Here is an 18,592-nt window from a genome sequence, read left to right on the forward strand (position 1 = left end):
CAAAACTATGTACATAATAGTTTTTTGCCTTTTGTTTCATAATAAATTTTATTTATATAACCCTTTTGCTGATTTTTAAAGTGTTACATAAACAGGACAGGTGAAATATTATCATGTAAAGCAACCATAAACACATGAAAAGACCTAGGTTTACAATTTATGGTTAAAACTCTATCTACACAATATACATAGACATAAAATGTAAAAACTTAAATATCTTAGAAACAGTAGCCAATCAGTTGTTTTAATTGTCATATTTGAATTCAGCACATCAAAATACATAATAAATAGCACATTTCATCTCTGAAGCAGACGACTTCTCAAAAATTGTAGACCAGTGTTATACCTACTGCCAACAAACAACACATATTATCCAAGATAAAGCATAAAATAGCTGGCATGCCTATTGACACACCTTACCTCAGCCCCACTGAGATGGATAGAAGAGAAATGTGCTTAAGTTGTCAAATAAAGTATAGCAGGGTTTTGAGATACAATCATCATCCTTTTCTTTGTTGAAAGATATTGAAAAGTATCTGCTCACTCCAGAGAAGGTGCCTTTTCCCCAATGAGCATCAGTGACCTGTGAATAGGAGTGTGTTTAATTCATTGGTGAGTAGAAATGGGAAAGAAAGAACTCAGCAGGAGCTGGGAGGAGGAGGGGAAGAGGGAAGGCAAATGTGAGGAGAAAAAATGAGTAGTCCAAAGACAATAAAGTAAAATAAAACAGACTTGCAGATGTCATTTTTCTTTCTTCTTATCTCTTTTTCACACAGGTTAGTATTTGTGTTCATAAAACTGTTTTTGGTGTAGTTATTATTTATGGAAATGTTTGTTTAATGAAGTGAAGCTTAAAATTAAGTCAAAAATCCCACTGAAACGGATACCTTAGTTTTAGAAAAATCACTCAGAAACCTAATCTCTCTGGATCATAGTTTAGGAATATGAAATCCTAAAATGTCAGAGTAGAGAGTTTGTAGGTACACCTAATTAGGACCATAAAGAAAGAGGTGCTGCAAAGATTGCCCCAAACATGTTCTCTTAATATATTCTTTTGGGGTTAATGAAACTGGCGCCTTGGCAGCAGGGGTGATATAGTGAATGAAAAGTGCAAGATCATAGCCAATAATTCTACCTCGTCTTGTTGCCTTTGAAGAAGATACTAACTTATCACAACTATCACAGGAATTAACTGTAGAAGTTATCTTTAGGCAATTATCCAGTATTATGAGGGTGGTATTTTATCATTTTTAGTCTAAATTAATTTAATGTTATTAGAAAATAACTTTTATATTCTAAAGTATATTTTAATTTGCATTTGGTGAGATTAGTGAATTTATGGTACTGGTGCCACCCAGAGATTTCTGTTAATATTGAAAATTCAGTAGTTTTAAACAGTGATCGAGAAAAATAACTGCTATTTTTCTAAAGCATAGTTTGCTGAAGAAAACTGTGTTGCAAATGTATCTTTATTTAACTTTAGTAATATGGTCACTTTGCAGTTACTCATATACAGTGACAGATAGGACAACATAACATGAGAAGCCATGGGATGACACATGATCATTTTAAAATTTTACCATCCTGTGACCGAATGCACCCCCATATTCACACCCTACTCACTACTGTAATAATCTTTGAACAAAATGTGCCTCGTGCAGTATCATTTGAAAACTAATAACTCACTGGTCAATAATATCATGGTGAAATGTATGTAGCAACATTAGTAAAGTTATGAACAAGTTGAGAGAGGACTTTAGCATATTTGTTTTGCTACAGGCTTTTTAGCCCTGGCAAACTTCTTGTTTTCCAATTTAAAAAAATAATCATCCTTTGGTTCACTACAAACAAGAAAGTACAGTACTTATGTAGCTTTTGTGTTAAAAAACTTAACCTCATTTAAAGTGTGTACATTTATTAAGATGGTGAAAAAGGAAAATGTATGTTCTGTATTAGGAAAGAAATATAAGTCAAGTAAATTACAAGTCAGGAACTCCTCAGTTCATGCCAAAAAATGGCTCCTGCTAGTGCCACTCGACTAGCACTTGTCTGCTCTGTGTCTTTCCCAAGGGGGATTGGGCCCTATTATGCTGAATGCTGCTCGAACACACAAAAAGCCCCTGTCCTCGAGAGCTTACAGTATAAGGTCCCAATCTTACAAACATTTATCCATATGCTTAACTTTAAACATGCAAGTAATACCATTGAAGTCAATTGTGCATAAATGTTTTCAGGATCAGGGCCTAAAAACAAAAACAAAATGAGGGATTGGGTATGAACAAGGTAATGACTGGCACAGTTTTGCTAGTTACATGTTTTGCTGGGTTTTGCTTCATTGCTTTAAGTTGGAGTAGAGATAGGGCGAGGGAAATGGCAGGAATCCAGGAATTAGTAAAAGTAAGTGAGTAGGAAAAGGAAGGGACAGTCATAGTTTGTCAGCTGTCTCAATATGATCAGCAGACAGCATACTTCAGTTACAGAGCAGCAGACAACATCATTGAATTACATACACCTCTACCCTGATATAACGCGATCCGATATAACACGAATTCGGATATAACGTGGTAAAGCAGTGCTCCGGGGGGGGTGGGGCTGCGTGCTCTGGCGGATCAAAGCAAGTACAATATAACGCGGTTTCACCTATAACGTGGTAAGATTTTTTGGCTCCAGAGGACAGCGTTATATCGGGGTAGAGGTATATTTAAATATGTAACTGTTACAATATATAATTCTGTAACTATTATTTTGTAAAGTGTGTTATGTAACATTTGTATGACGACCATTAATAAAGTGAAGTTAATTATTAATTAAATTTATTACTTTTACATGGGGTTCTTATCCGAAATAAATGTATTGGTAGACACTGACAGTAACCTTATGCACCTCTGACTCTAAGGAACTACATTCTCAAATCTGTTATCCCTCATAGAATTCAAACATCTTGTTTAAGAAAGTTACCATGCATTGTAGTAATGTACATTGCATAGTACCAAACCCTTGTGAATTCTTACTATTTAGATGCTAATAAGGTGCAATTCTGGAGTAACTCCATTGATGTAGTTACTCAGATGATGGGTTTATTTGGGATTTCTACCGTGTAACTAAGAGCAGAATTTCACCCATAGTTTAAAGATTTGTATTGGCATATTTCAGTGGGGCTTTTGTTTGATTATCTGTTATTAGTTCTCCTTTACAGAAGTGTTGTAAAAGTTATAACTAGCCCCCATGGGGGTGTACCTACTCCTGTGAGAGACATTGCATGATCAGTATTTGAAATTGTTCCCTAGAAGTTAAAACATTTGTTGTTGCAGCCTGTTCCTCTTCCCTTTTCCCCCCAGATGAAGTAATGTTGAATGGTACAGGAGCAGAATAAGTTTGTTTTGGGGGAGCAGAGAAAAGAAGGGTTCAAAGGGAGCTCTCAACAGCCCTCATGCTGATCTTGCTTTGACCTTCCAGCCCATGCTTTCTCTTCCCTGCCCTAATATGGTAAAAAAGAGAAGGCAAACCCTACGAATGATCCCAATTGTCTGCTGTGCCTTATTTATTTATCTTCACAACACCCATATGAGGTAAGAAAGTACTTATTATTAGCCTAATTTTACAGCTGGAAACCAGGGCACAGAGATACTATATGTCTACTCTGCAAGTGATGGTGAGTTTGTGGCACAAGTAGCAACTCATCCAGCTAGCAGGGGTAACAATAGTACAGATCTGATGGCATGGGGTAGCAACCCAAGCAAGTATCAGGGCTCTCTGGGAGGCTTGTACTTGGTTGAGTAGCCTGTGCTGAAACCCGTGGAACCATATCTACACTACTGTTGTATACCTGCCTGTGCTACAATCACACCGTCACTTGTAGTGAAGACATACCCTAATAATCTTGCCCAGGGTCACGCAGAAAGTCTGTGGCTGAGCAGGGAGCTGAACTCAGGGCTCCTAAGTCCCAGGCTAGTGGCATAACCATCAGGCTAACCTTCCTCTCTGACCAGTGTGTTTCTGTTGCCAAGATGCCCTGTTGACCTGCCTCTGTACGATGCCTGCTTTTGAGTACCACAGGGGAAGTCACTGCAGCCATAATCTATTTGGTTAGTTAGGTTCAGAGAAACCTCAGGGAAAGTAGTCTGAGTGCTGGACTTAGCTTTGTACAGGGCTCAAAGACCCTGATCTTCACGAGAGGATCATTGTGTTACATTATATGTTTATCATAATTACTCAGCTTGTTGTGTTTCTATTTTGTTTGGATTCCTGTGATTGTTTAAAATTGTTTCATTTCATCTGATGCATCTTCCAGCCACCAGCATTGGCCAACACTGGGCCCAAAGACAAGGAGAGTGCTCAGAACTGTGAGATATGTTTACATGTTCTATTAAGACTGGTAGGGTCATATCCTTAGGCTATCAAGACCTTGGGGACTGGCTAGTTGGGGAGTTGGAGGTGTTGATTGGTAAACTAAGGTATTTGCTGTTTGATTTTTTTACCTTTTTTCTCCATTATTCCTTCCCCCAAAAAATATATCCCTCTTAATGCCTTTCACCAGAAGTTCTCAATGTTTGTATTCTGGCTGCTTCCTTGACTTCTTAGAACACTGTGTTTCTATATTGTTTTTATGACATTAAAAAAACATTATTAACATTGCAAAGTCAAGCACTCAAAAGTTAGGAAGTGAAAGATTTAAGGTTGCCTGTACAACCTTAATTTGTCTCCTTGTGCATATGTATTATGATACAGTGTTTAATTACCTGATCACATAGTATTTTTCACAGGACTCGTGCCTGATTCAGTGCACAGGAAGTATGGTGGTCTCTGAATGAGCTGCTACTCAACATTTCAAGTGTTCTTGTTGTAAAATGTGTGGCTCCAGGTCTTATTTACTGTACACTATTCAAATCTTGCTCTGAAGACAGAGTTACTCATTTCTCCATATATTTTCTATGATGCTAATCACTCTCGTATTTGACTGAGTCACAAACATTAATGAATTTATTTTCACAACACCCTTGTGAGATGAGGAGGTGATATTATTTCCATTTTACAGATGGGGAAGCGAGGCACAGAGAGATTGTCAAAAGTTTCCATTTACTTTGGGTGCCCAATTTGAGACACTTAGGACCTGATTTTTCAGAGCAATTCATATCATAGAGCAGTTTATATGTTCAAAGCACAGCTCCCAGTGACTTCAGTTGCAGCTGTGAGTGCTCAGCACTTATGCAAATCAGGATCCCGGTGTCTTAGGTTGGATACCCAGAAAATAAGTGACATGCTTAATGACCACCTGTGAAAAATTTGGTTTAAGTGACTTGTCTAGCATCATGAAAAAACTCTACGGCATAGGCAAGGACAGACTCCAGTACACCTGTATGGTTTTCAATTAGTTTAACCGTGAGACCCTCATAGACTCCTTTCTTCTCCTGCAATCTCTAGTCTTATTCACTACAGACCTTCCGACTTCTGCAACATATGAGACAGGGGTCCTGCAAACAACAGCTCATTCACTACACAACCCTGATTAATTCCTTCAGGACCATCCATCCAGTGCAATGAATGTTGAGTCTCAGAATCTTGGTTTCCTTTCTTAATTCTGGAGGGGGATTATGCTCTAGTGAGCACAGACCTTTCTGCCTCTCTGCCCCTACATGATCCATTCTGGCTCTGTCCCCTACAGCTTGTCCCTGTGTCAGTCCAGTCTTCTCCCCCTCCCTACTGGCTCCTCATCCCAGTCCCAGTCTCCATCCCCAAGGGCTCTTTGTTCCACTTCCAGTGTCCTTTCATAGTCGGTCATGGTCTCCCCCTTTGAGCTGCCAATATGAGTCTCAGTCTTCCCTTCATTGCCCAGCCAGTTCCAGTCATTCCTACCAGACTCTGAGTCTTCTACCCATGCTGCAGCTCCTTGTCCCAGTCCAGTTATTATCTCCTCTGCATTGCAGTCAGGTGGCTTTCTCTTCCACACAGCCTGGGCAGCAGCAGCAGCAGGAACATTGAGAGCATGGAAGAAACCATCTCCTTGCCCTCAGTTCCTGAGTCTGGAACCAAGTTGCTCATAACAACCAGGAGCAACACTGGAGGGAAAGTCCTGCTCAGCCCCTGCAGCCTTAGGTTGGAGCATGCTCAGTTCAGATGGAATTTATGATGAAATTAGCTGCCAAAATCTTACAAGTCTCTGCTGATCATGTGCAACTTGACATTTTTTCAGAGGCTTATAAATGGCCAGATTTAAGCAGATTTTCATGGGGACACCCTGACACTAGGGAGCCCCCTTCCAGCCAGATATTAAGCTGTTGCTCCAAAGCATGGGGATGCTAGAACTCTCAAACAAAAGGTTGTATGATGGTTTTTAACAACATTTTTTCCCTAATCTCGTTTGCAGAAATGGCTAGACTGTTTTTGCTGAAATTTTCCAAAAAATACTCAGCCTGAGGCAGACACCCAGCATGGACAATTTCAGCCCAAACTGTTAAAGTTGGGCAATGTTATCAGCAAGTGAAAACAGAGGCTTACAATAGGAAGTGTCGGGAGCTTTAACAATAGGCTGTGCCATAATATAGTAACTACCAGTTCCACCTACAATATTGTAACTGTTCCCATTGTGTACATATTCTCACAGCAGCTGGAGGCACCACTTTGACACCACTGATTGATTACCCCACATCCACCTGCCTTTAAACAGGCAGCGGAACAGAGCATGCAAACCTTCAAACCAAGGTCCTTCATGTATATTCAGCTAGCATTGCCTGGTGGCTACATACAAAGTATTTTAAAAAAATGCTTCACTGAGCTCTGGATTGGAGGAAATCAGGGATTTTGTACTGTTGCTATTTAAAAAAAAGGGTCAGTTTTACAACATTAAATGTTTATAAATAACAATTGTGTGTGCCTAATGTGTGTGAATACTCATGCTGTGTGCTCAAATCATCCATGTCCACATGCATATATTTAATGTGGCACCCAACTAGTCATATATGAGCTGAAATAGTTGATTTGCACCTGTACAGCACCCACTAGTTAGGCATGCACAATTGCTTATATGTGCTTCATTTAAAAAATCTGGATCTACATGTGTACAGGCAGTTCTCGGCTTTACGATGTTCGACTTACAATGAACAGCACTTACGACACTTCTGAATTGACAACTTCATTCGACTTATGACAATTGGTTTCAACTTTACGATGCTCAGTCCCGCAATGGAGTGGATTGTGGTTCCGAGTTACGACGTTTCGACTTACGACACAATTTTCAGGAACCAATTGTGTCATAAGTCTGAGGACTGCCTGTAATGTGAGTGTGAATGGTGTGTTGATGTTTCTCAAATTGTGAAGTTTGCCCTTTGGCCTTCTGCCTCTGTATTTCACTGTTCTACATAATTCTTTTCTCTAAGAAAAAGTTTATAATAAAAATGATAAAAATGCAATGGCTGAATGTGATGTTTCTCTTCTCCCCCACTTTTTTTTTTTTTTTTTTTTTGTGAAAATGGTAAAAAATAAAATTATTTTTGCTTAATATGCTTAACTCAACAGGACTTTATTGTCGTTTTTAAAGTCTTCAGCTATTTGTGGTTTACTTGTACAGGAAATAATTTTATTCACATTTGGTTATCCTCTAATGAATCATGGTAGCTGCACTGTGTTGTTGTCTGCCTTGTTCTGTGCCTGGGGAAGAAAAGCACATCTGGCTTGTAAATCAGAAGTAAACATTGATACCTCATTCAGCTGTTTATTGGGTGACTGCCCTCTATGTTATATAGGTCTATAGTGCAGAATATCTACACAGTGGTGAAAATCCCATATGGCCCTTTAAAGGATCACACTGGGAAGCCTCCACATCCCCACAGTACCTCTGATATGTAATATTTGCTACCTGATACACTGTAACTATGTTTCCTGCAGTAACAAGTATATTCTTTTTTTATTCCTTTAGAAATTGCCCCCTGGTTACGTGTGTTCAGAGCAGAGAATGCTGTGGACTTCTCACAATTAACATTTGACCCAGGACAAAAAGAACTTATTGCTGGAGCAAGGTGAGAAATTGATGTGCTTTTGTTGATTATTCTTGTGTGTAGTTAAGTGCTAGTGAGCCAAATTCTGCCTTCAGTTGTACCTATGCAACTCCATTTACAACAAGTCACGAAGACATACTGAACTGGATGTAACTAGAGTTTCATCTATTATAACTGAAAGATGATTTAAAGTGCTGGGTTGGTTCGGGGTGCATAAGAAGTTGCTCTGTATTCTCATTTTTAGGAGCCTTATCCTGTAGTCATTGCAAACTCAGAACTATTATTAATGTCAGTGAGAGATCAACACAGGACATGACCCTACAGTAGTAAGAGGTAAAGTTGCTTTAAGCCCATGTGGGAAGAGTTTAATTCAGGACACATTTTACAGCAACCCCAAATATGGTTTTACAGCACTTCTTTTTCCTCTTCAATGATCCTATTCATGGTCCAATCTTGCTGCCTTTTTCTTGAGTGGGATATATATAAAGGCAGTAGTTTTCAAACTGTGGTCCATAGTGAAGTACTCTCGCATGCTCTGTAGAGCTTCTTCTGTCATAGTGGCGAAACATTTGTCGGTCCGCAGACACTGATTTGTCCTAGTAATTGTAGCCCAGTAGAATTCTTAGGTTTCCCAAGACTTTAAACAATTAAATTTAAATTTTAACAAAATATTTTTGACTATATCTATCTTTTTAGTTTACAAAGCACCAATGAACATAATATCTAGGTTCCATCTGACACCAGCAGCATGTTGCTGCTTCACATTTTTATTTGGAAGCTCAAGAAGTAGTCCACAAAATAAAGAAGCTTGAGAACTTCATTATGGCTCAAATTCTGCCATCATACCTGAAAATGTCCGTTGGTGTCAGTGGAATGGTGTGTGTGGTTTGTTTCTGGCAAAATTTGGCCCGGGAGCTCAAACTGACTGTTAAATAGTTTTATGGCAGCTTTCAAAATCAGGAGAAGCCTGATGAAAAAAAGTTTTTTCAAGAGAAAATCCTTAGCATGGTCATTTTTAGAAATCTTATTTTAAAACTGTGGAGATTTGTGTTTAAAAACAAACAAAATAAAGTTTGAAGACTTTTTATTTTCTGCTTGGCTACTTTAAAATCAAGCTTCAATGTCCCTCCTTAAAATCTTCTTTGCCATGATGTCTACAAGAGTTCACAATGGTTAGGCTGCTGGTGTGCTGAGATCACTGCTGGTGATGCAAACTGATATTGTTTCATTTATTTCTTGTTCTCTCTCATCGACCTGTCTATCTATCCACCTGTTGTTTCTTGTCTTAGACTGTAACGTCTTTGGAGCAGGGTCTGCCTTTTTGTTCTGTGTTTGTTGCCTAATACAATGGGGTCCTGGCCCATGACTGGGGCTCCTAGGTGCTACTGCAATACAAATAAATAAATAATAATACTATAAAAAGAAGTTGTATTATGTATCTGAGGGTAGAATGCAGACTGTTGCTAAACTAAATCAGGTTCTCAGTAGTTTGAATAGTTGAAAAAAACATTTTTGGACCATAATGATCACTTTTATCTCTAGAAAGACAAGGCAGATGAGGTAATATGTTTTATTTTGCCAACGACTGTTGGTGGAAGGGACTAGCTTTCAAACTATACTGATCTCTTCTTCAAGTCTCGGGAAGGTAACCAGGATGTCTAACCTAAATACAAGTTGGGATAGATTGTTAATCATAAAGGGTTCACATTTGCTGTCGGAGACCACTTAATATAAAGTGCGCAATTAAGGGTTAGCAGGCAGTGGGGTGTGTTACACATTTGTAATGACCCATACAACCAGTCTGTCTCTTAAGTCCATGTTTTTTAGTGTCTAGCAGAACTATGAATTTAAGTTCCCATGCTTGTCTTTGAAGGTATTGTGCAGGCTTCCTTTGGGGATGAGGACTGAGAGATCAGACTCCAAAACAAACAGACACACACAGCTGCAGCCAATCAACCGCCTTGCCCCTGTGTTTGCAACTAGTCACAGGGAAACCCCTCTGTCCACACACCTTACCTTCTGATTAAGGATATGATCCTGTCATGGAGGCCAAGGGTTTCCTTGACTTTCCAGGACCTCTGTGACTTCTTCTGGGGCGGGTCTGGAGCAGCACCTGGGATTGGATCAGCCTCCCTGGGGCTGGAGCAGTGGTGGTCAGCTTCTGCCACAAGCTGCAGAAGCCCCCAGCAGAGTAGCTGCAAGCCCCCAGCAGCAGTCTGAATATTGTCCCCCTCTCCGAAGGTATTTTAAGTTTAAAGTCAGGGACATCTCATAGGCTTCTGGAATTTTTGTTTATTGCCCAAAATTGACTTTTACTAAAAATACCTGTGACAGAATCTTAACTTTATTTCTGATCAATCTGGCCATCTGGTCCATTGCCTTGGGTGGCAGCTTCCTATTGTTTCAGCTATTACTGCACAAAGAGGCATTTAATTGTTATTTCCATTCAGCCTGAAAGAAAGGTGCTTAGCACATCTATCAGCTTCAATGAACTGTACAATTGTCTATAGATCAAAGGCTGACTTAATGGCAGCCATTAACACTTTCCAGCAGACCAACACCCTCAGTCTCCTATCTGCCCATCATCCTGAAGGAGTTTAAAATGTTGGCACCTTGAATGAAATATCCCAGACAGAAAGAAAATAAATAAACATTTTATTAAAATTACAAGCTTAACTATGACAGGTTTCAGAGTAGCAGCCGTGTTAGTCTGTATCCGCAAAAATAACAAAAATTTTACCTTTAGTCCTATTTACATATTTACTTAGTGTTTTTCTGTCAGGACATTTTTACATCAACCCATATCAATTTAACTCTGACCTAATCCTCCTTGGAGTTTTCTTCTCTCTGCTTTATCTCCTTTCAGCCAAATCAGGAGGGACCACTTCCAACAGCAGTGGTTCTCAAACTTTTGTACTGGTGACCTCTTTCACACAGCAAGCCTCTGAGTGTGACCGCCTCTTATAAATTAAAAACACTTTTAAAATATTTAATACTATTATAAATGCTGGAGGTGAAGAGGGTTTGGGGTGGAGGCTGACAGCTCGTGACCCCCCCCATGTAATAACCTCACAACCCTCTGAAGGGTCACGACCCCCAGTTTGAGAACCCCTGTACAACAGGCTCCTGATGCGTGTCTGTTGTTTCTGTGGAGGTGTTAGCTGGGACAGAATTCACCTATTCCATTCTAACTGGGAATTCATGATTGTCTCAACTCTTTCATGTGACATATCTGAGGAACTGTCCCAGATTGAGGTGCCAATAGAGAAGGTTTTGGACAAATTCATAAATTAAAGAGTAATAAGTCATTAGGAGCAGATGCAATTCACCCAAGAGTTCTGAAGGAACTCAGATATAAAATTGCAGATGTACTAACTGTGGTATGTAACCTATTTTTTCAAATCAGCCTCTGTACCTGATGATTGGAGGGTAGCTAATGAAACACTGATTTTTTTAAAAAGGCTCCAAAGGTGATCCTAGCAATTACAGGCTGGTAAACCTAACTTCAGTCCCAGGCAAATTGGTTGAAATTATAGTAAAAAACAGAATTATTAGACACATAAATAAACACAATTTGTTGGGAAAGAGTTTTTGTAAAGGCTTTTGTAAAGGGAAATCACACCTCAACAATCTATTAGAATTCTTTAAGTGTATCAACAAGCATGTGGACATGGGTGATCCAGCTTGAGGTAGTTTACTTGGACTTTCAGAAAGCCTTTGACAAGGTCTCACACCAAATGCTCACAAGCAGTCATGGGATAAGAGGGAAGGTCCTCCCATTGAACAGTAATTGATTAAAAGATAGGAAACAAAGGGTAGGAATAAATGGTCGGTTTTCACAATGGAGAGAGGTAAATACTGGCCACCTCATCCTCTCCAGCCAGGATGTGTACATATGTGTTCATATGCATATATGATCTGGAAAAGGGAGTGAGCAGTGAGGTGGCAAAATTTGCAGATGGTACAAAATTACTCAACATAATTAAATCCAAAGCTGACTGCGAAGTTACAAAGGACTCTCACAAAACTGGGTGTCTGGGCAACAAAATGGCAGATGAAATTCAATACTGGTAAATACAAAGTAATGCACATTGGAAAACATAATCCTAACTATACGTACAAAATGATGAGGTCTAAATTAGCTGTTACCACTCAGGAAAGACATCTTGGAGTCATCATGGATAGCTCTCAGAAAAGATCCCTGCAATGTGCACCAGCAGTCAAAATAGCTAACGGAATATTAGGGACCATTAGGAAAGGGATATAAGACAGAACATATTGTAATGCCAATATATAAATCCATAGTACACCCACACCTTGAATACTGCATACAGTTCTGGTGCCCCATCTCCAAATAGATATATTAGAATTGGAAAAGGTACAGAGAAGGGCAACAAAAATGATTAGGGATGTGGAACAGCTTCCGTATTAGGAGAGATTAAAAAGCGTTGGACTGTTCCACTTAGAAAAGAGATGACTAAGGGGGGATATGATAGAGGACTATACAATCATGAATGGTGTCGAGAATGTGAATAGGGAAGTTTTATTGACCCCTTCACATAACAAAAAAAACTAGGGGGTCACCCAATGAAATTAATAGATAGGTTTAAAAGAAAAATAAATACTTCACACAATGCACAGTTGTCATGGAATGCTGTGAACACCAAAACTATAAAAGGGTTCAACAAAAAAATATATAAGTTCATGGAAGCCAGGTCCATGGCTATTAGCCAAGATGGTCAGGGACTCAACCCATGCTCTGGGTTTCCCTAAATGTCCAACTGCTAATAGCTGAGACTGGACAATAGGGAATGGATCACTCAATAATTGCCCTGTTCTGCTCATTCCCTCTGATGCACCTGACACGGGCCACTATTAGAAGACAGGATACTGGGCTGGATGGACCATTGGTCTGTCCCAGTATGGCTATTCTTATGTTCTTACAGTCTCAGTTTCAGGGGCATCATTACAGAAAAATTCAGCAGTGGGGGAGGGGGACAAAGATGTATCAGCATATAGAACATAGTATATAATTATATAATGACTTGCAAAGTCTCAGGGGCAGCAGGTAGTGAAAGATGTAATGGTGCATACAGAAAAGTCTGGTTGGGGGCAAACCAAGTCTTGGAGGGGGTGGGGTGTGTGATTTCCCTTTGCCTCATAGCAAGTGATGCCTCTGCTCAGCTTCCACAGTTACATTTTCAGTTTCTGAGGACATCCTTGATACTTTCTGAGATGTTCCTTATGCATAACTTTTGGTTTAGTCTTGGGCACAACTATAGCCTGTACACCACTCTTCCTTCTCCTACGATTGTGGAACCAGACCAGGTCCCCTCTTTTCAAAATTTCCTGATATGATCTTACATCATAGAGTCTTTTCATTTTATATGAGGCTATCCTCAAATTTTCACTAGCAAAAATTTGAACTTTTTCAGTTTTGGATTGTAGGGTTTCTGTTTAGTCCAGATGGCCCAAATTACTTTATTCCTCCTCCTTCTCCATACAAGAGGTTTGCTGGGGTCCTTTGCTCATGCCCAAACATGAGGCGTGCTAGGTTACACTTTATACTCTCATTGATTGCTGTTCTATAAGCCATCAAGAAGGATGGGCTATGCTGTTCCCAGTCCCTCTGGTATTGTTCCAGAAATATAGCCAGCTGAATCTTTCCATCATCCCATCAGACTGTGGGTGCACTGGGATGGTCCGAATTTTGTGGAACCCTAGAATGTCACAAACTTGCTGAAACACCTTGGATTTATAGTTTCTCTCTTGGTTGGTGTGTATCTCACCTGGGACCCCAAATCTGATAAAGAATTCATTCATTAGAACCTCTTGCTACTGTCACAACCTCTTGGTTTCTTACCAGGTAAACTTCAGACCATTTTGTAATGTAGTCCATAGCTACCAGTAATTATTGATTGCCAACCTCTGTCTCAAAGGCCCAAGTTCATCAACATCAATGTGCTCCATTAGCATGCCCATGAAATATTCTGCATTGGGGTTCTCCTGAGTTATGGGGACCCTTCTTTGCAACACAAGCATCACATTTCCTGCACCTATTTTCTACATCCTGCCTGCTTTTTCCCAGTAGAAATTCTCTCTTAGCTTGGCTAAGGGGTTTGTAACTCCCAGAATGTCCAGAGGTTTTAAAATTATGATAATCACAGAACCCCTTTTTTCAATGTATCTGGCACAATCAGCTACCACCTGTGCACATCACCTGCTGGTTTTCACATTTTCTATTCAATATTTCATCTTTAAATTCCAAACTTTCCCAATATGACCAGTAAGCTTTTATATTCTTCTGTATATATAGTCATTAATATGTTCTATAGATTATATCACTGCCAGGAGATCCTTTCGGGTAGTACAATAATTTCTCTCTGGCGAAAATAGATTTTTGCTGTAATAAGCCAGCACCCTCTCAAATCCTTAGTGTCCTTTGTCAATACTGCCCCTGATCTGTAAGTACCAACCTTTGTGTCCAATAGGGTGACCAGATGTCCCGATTTTATAGGGACAGTCCCGATTTTTGGGTCTTTTTCTTATATAGGCTCCTATTACCCCCCACCCCCTGTCCCGATTTTTCACACTTGCTGTCTGGTCACCCTAGTGTCCAATATGAAAAGGGGTTTGAGACACAGGTAAACTAAGATAGGAGGAGTTACAAGAACCCTTTTCAAGTCTGAAAATGCTAAGTCACACTTTGCTGACCACTGAAATTGTTTCCCTTTTTCACCCAACCTATGCAATGGTTTTGCAGTATTGGCAATATCACAAATAAACCTTCTATAATAAGAGCAGAGCCTTACAAAACTCTGGTTTCAGAGTAGCAGTCATGAAGTTGATGGATTTCCACTCCATCAAAACTCTGCACATCCGTCAGTGTCTGAGTTCACCAGTCCTGTACAACCTCAATTTTCTTTTTGTCAGGGGAAATTCCCTCAGTGGAAATTCTACAGTTATCAGCCATACTGAAATCCAAACCAATTTTAGCTCATTCACTATATTGGCTATTCAGCCTTCTTTCTTGAATTCCATTAGTCCAATTTTCAAACTCAATTTTCCCAATTTTTGGATGGGTGTCCTTGCCTGATTCAGTGTCTCCATTTGAGATCAATTGGATGGTACAGTTTAGAATCCCCTGTTCTCTGGGATTGTTAGTATGTGTAGCCTAATAATTGTTATATTGTAATAAGTGTCCACTATTCCTGTAAAATTCACAGCTTCTATTGCATTTGCAATAGCCAAACTCACAGTTACTTAATCCCCATATCTAAACAAAAACTGTGGGGCTGATCCTTGTACCTTTAAGATTTGCCCCTTCACATTGGTGTCCCCCAGTTTCCCAAACTGGGAGAGAGGTTTTCACTAGGCACTGTGAAACTCACTCACTTAATTTATAATACTCCTTCTTATTGTGGCCAGTTATTTTAAGTACAGCATTTAATTGAATTTCTTCCCTGAATTTTTGCATTATTCCCCATTTCCCTTGTTTTACAAACCAAATGTAACTGTTTTCCCAATCATTCAAAAATGCCATGAACCAGATTAGAATCCCAATTCCACCATGCATTTCATAGAATCATAGAGTTGGAAGAGACCTCGGGAGGTCATCTAGTCCAGTCCCCTGCTCGAAGCAGGACCAACACCAACTAAATCATCCCAGCCAGGGCTTTGTCAAGCCGGGCCTTAAAAACCTCTAAGGATGGAGATTCCACCACCTCCCTAGGTAATCCATTCCAGTGCTTCACCACCCTCCTTGTGAAATAGTTTTTCCTAATATCCAACCTAGACCTCCCCTACTGCAACTTGAGACCATTGTCATCTGCCACCACTGAGAACAGCCTAGCTCCATCCTCTTTGGAATCCCCTTCAGATAGTTGAAAGCTGCTATCAAATCCCTCCTCACTTTTCTTTTCTGCAGACTAAATAAGCCTTGTTCCCACAGCCTCTCCTCATGAGTCATGTGTCCCAACCCCCTAATCATTTTTGTTGACCTCCGCTGGACTCCAATTTGTCCACATCCTTTTGGGGAGGGTGGGGGGTGGGACTGGACGCAATACTCCAGATGTGGCCTCACCAGTGCCGAATAGAGGGGAACAATCACTTCCCTCGATCTGCTGGCAGTGCTCCTAATAATGCAGCCCAATATGCCGTTAGCCTTCTTGGTAACAAGGGCACACTGCTTACTCATATCCAGCTTCTCCTCCACTGTAATCTCCATGTCCTTTTCTGCAGAATTGCCGCTTAGCCAGTCAGTCCCCAGCCTGTAGCAGTGAATGGGATTCTTCCGTCCTAAGTGCAGGACTCTGCACTTGTCCTTGTTGAACCTCATCAGATTTCTTTGGTCCAATCCTCCAATTTGTCTAGGTCACTCTGGACCCTATGCCTACCCTCCAGCGTATCTACCTCTCCTCCCCCAGCTTAGTGTCATCCGCGAACCTGCTGAGGGTGCAATCTATCCAATCATCCAGATCATTAATGAAGATGTTGAACAAAACAGGCCCCAGGACCGACCTCTGGGGCACTCCACTTGATATCGGCTGCCAACTAGACATCGAGCCGTTGATCACTACCCGTTGAGCCCGATGATCTATCCAGCTTTTTATCCACCTTATAGTCCATTCATCCAATCCATACTTCTTTAACTTGCTGGCAAGAATACTGTGGAGACAGTACCAAAAGTTTTGCTAAAGTCTAGGTATATCACGTCCACCACTGTCCCCATGTCCACAGAGCCAGTTATCTAATCATAGAAGGTAATCAGGTTGGTCAGGCATGACTTGTCCTTGATGAATCCATGTTGCTAACATACCTGTAGAAACCCTTCTTGTTACCCTTCTCATCCCTTGCAAGCTGCAACTCCAAATGTGCTTTGGCCTTCCTGATTACACCCCTACATGCTCGAGCAATATTTTTATATTCCTTCCTAGTCATCTGTCCAAGTTTCCGCTTCTTGTAAGCTCCCTTTTTGTGTTTAAGCTCCCCGAAGATTTCTCTGTTAAGCCAAGCTGGTCGCCTGCCATATTTGCTATTCTTTCTGCACATTGGGATGTTTTGTTCCTGCACCCTCAATAAAGCTTCTTTAAAATACAGCCAGCTCTCTTGGACTCCTTTTCCCCTCAACAAACATGTGGACAAGGGGGATCCGGTGGACATAGTGTACTTAGATTTCCAGAAAGCCTTTGACAAGGTCCCTCACCAAAGGCTCTAACGTAAATTAAGCTGTCATGGGATAAAAGGGAAGGTCCTTTCATGGATTGAGAACTGGTTAAAGGACAGGGAACAAAGGGTAGGAATTAATGGTAAATTCTCAGAATGGAGAGGGGTAACTAGTGGTGTTCCCCAAGGGTCAGTCCTAGGACCTATCCTATTCAATTTATTCATAAATGATCTGGAGAAAGGGGTAAACAGTGAGGTGGCAAAGTTTGCAGATGATACTAAACTACTCAAGATAGTTAAGACCAAAGCAGATTGTGAAGAACTTCAAAAAGATCTCACAAAACTAAGTGATTGGGCAACAAAATGGCAAATGAAATTTAATGTGGATAAATGTAAAGTAATGCACATTGGAAAAAATAACCCCAACTATACATACAACATGATGGGGGCTAATTTAGCTACAACGAGTCAGGAAAAAGATCTTGGCGTCATCGTGGATAGTTCTCTAAAGATGTCCATGCAGTGTGCAGAGGCGGTCAAAAAAGCAAACAGGATGTTAGGAATCATTAAAAAGGGGATAGAGAATAAGACTGAGAATATATTATTGCCCTTATATAAATCCATGGTTCGCCCACATCTCGAATACTGTGTACAGATGTGGTCTCCTCACCTCAAAAAAGATATTCTAGCACTAGAAAAGGTTCAGAAAAGAGCAACTAAAATGATTAAGGGTTTAGAGAGGGTCCCATATGAGGAAAGATTAAAGAGGCTAGGACTCTTCAGTTTGGAAAAGAGAAGACTAAGGGGGGACATGATAGAGGTATATAAAATCATGAGTGATGTTGAGAAAGTGGATAAGGAAAAGTTATTTACTTATTCCAATAATACAAGAACTAGGGGTCACCAAAAGAAATTAATAGGCAGCAGGTTTAAAACAAATAAAAGGAAGTTCTTCTTCACGCAGCGCACAGTCAACTTGTGGAATTCCTTACCTGAGGAGGTTGTGAAGGCTAGGACTATAACAATGTTTAAAAGGGGACTGGATAAATTCATGGTGGCTAAGTCCATAAATGGCTATTAGCCAGGATGGGTAAGAATGGTGTCCCTAGCCTCTGTTCATCAGAGGATGGAGATGGATGGCAGGAGAGAGATCACTTGATCATTGCCTGTTAGGTTCACTCCCTCTGGGGCACCTGGCATTGGCCACTGTCGGTAGACAGATACTGGGCTAGATGGACCTTTGGTCTGACCCAGTACGGCCTTTCTTATGTTCTTATGTTCTTATGTTCATATTAGCCTCCCAGGGGATCCTGCCCATCAGTTCCCTGAGAGAGTCAAAGTCTGCTTTTCTGAAGTCCAGGGTCCATATTCTGCTGCTCTCCTTTCTTCCTTTTGTCAGGATCCTGAACTCGACCATCTCATGATCATATTAGACA

At 40.4% G+C, this 18,592-nt stretch overlaps 1 protein-coding gene across 1 annotated transcript in view; it reads left to right on the forward strand.

Moving 5' to 3' along the window:
• SEMA5A (semaphorin 5A) overlaps positions 1–18,592 on the forward strand; it is a 505,753-nt gene that overhangs the window by 34,545 nt on the left and 452,616 nt on the right. The window contains exon 2 of the mRNA XM_065399065.1: positions 7,913–8,012. Coding sequence (XP_065255137.1) covers positions 7,913–8,012 — 100 coding nt within the window. The remainder of the gene's footprint in view (positions 1–7,912; positions 8,013–18,592) is intronic.

The sequence above is a fragment of the Emys orbicularis genome, chromosome 2, assembly GCF_028017835.1.
Source record: "Emys orbicularis isolate rEmyOrb1 chromosome 2, rEmyOrb1.hap1, whole genome shotgun sequence".
Classification (NCBI taxonomy): domain Eukaryota; kingdom Metazoa; phylum Chordata; order Testudines; family Emydidae; genus Emys; species Emys orbicularis.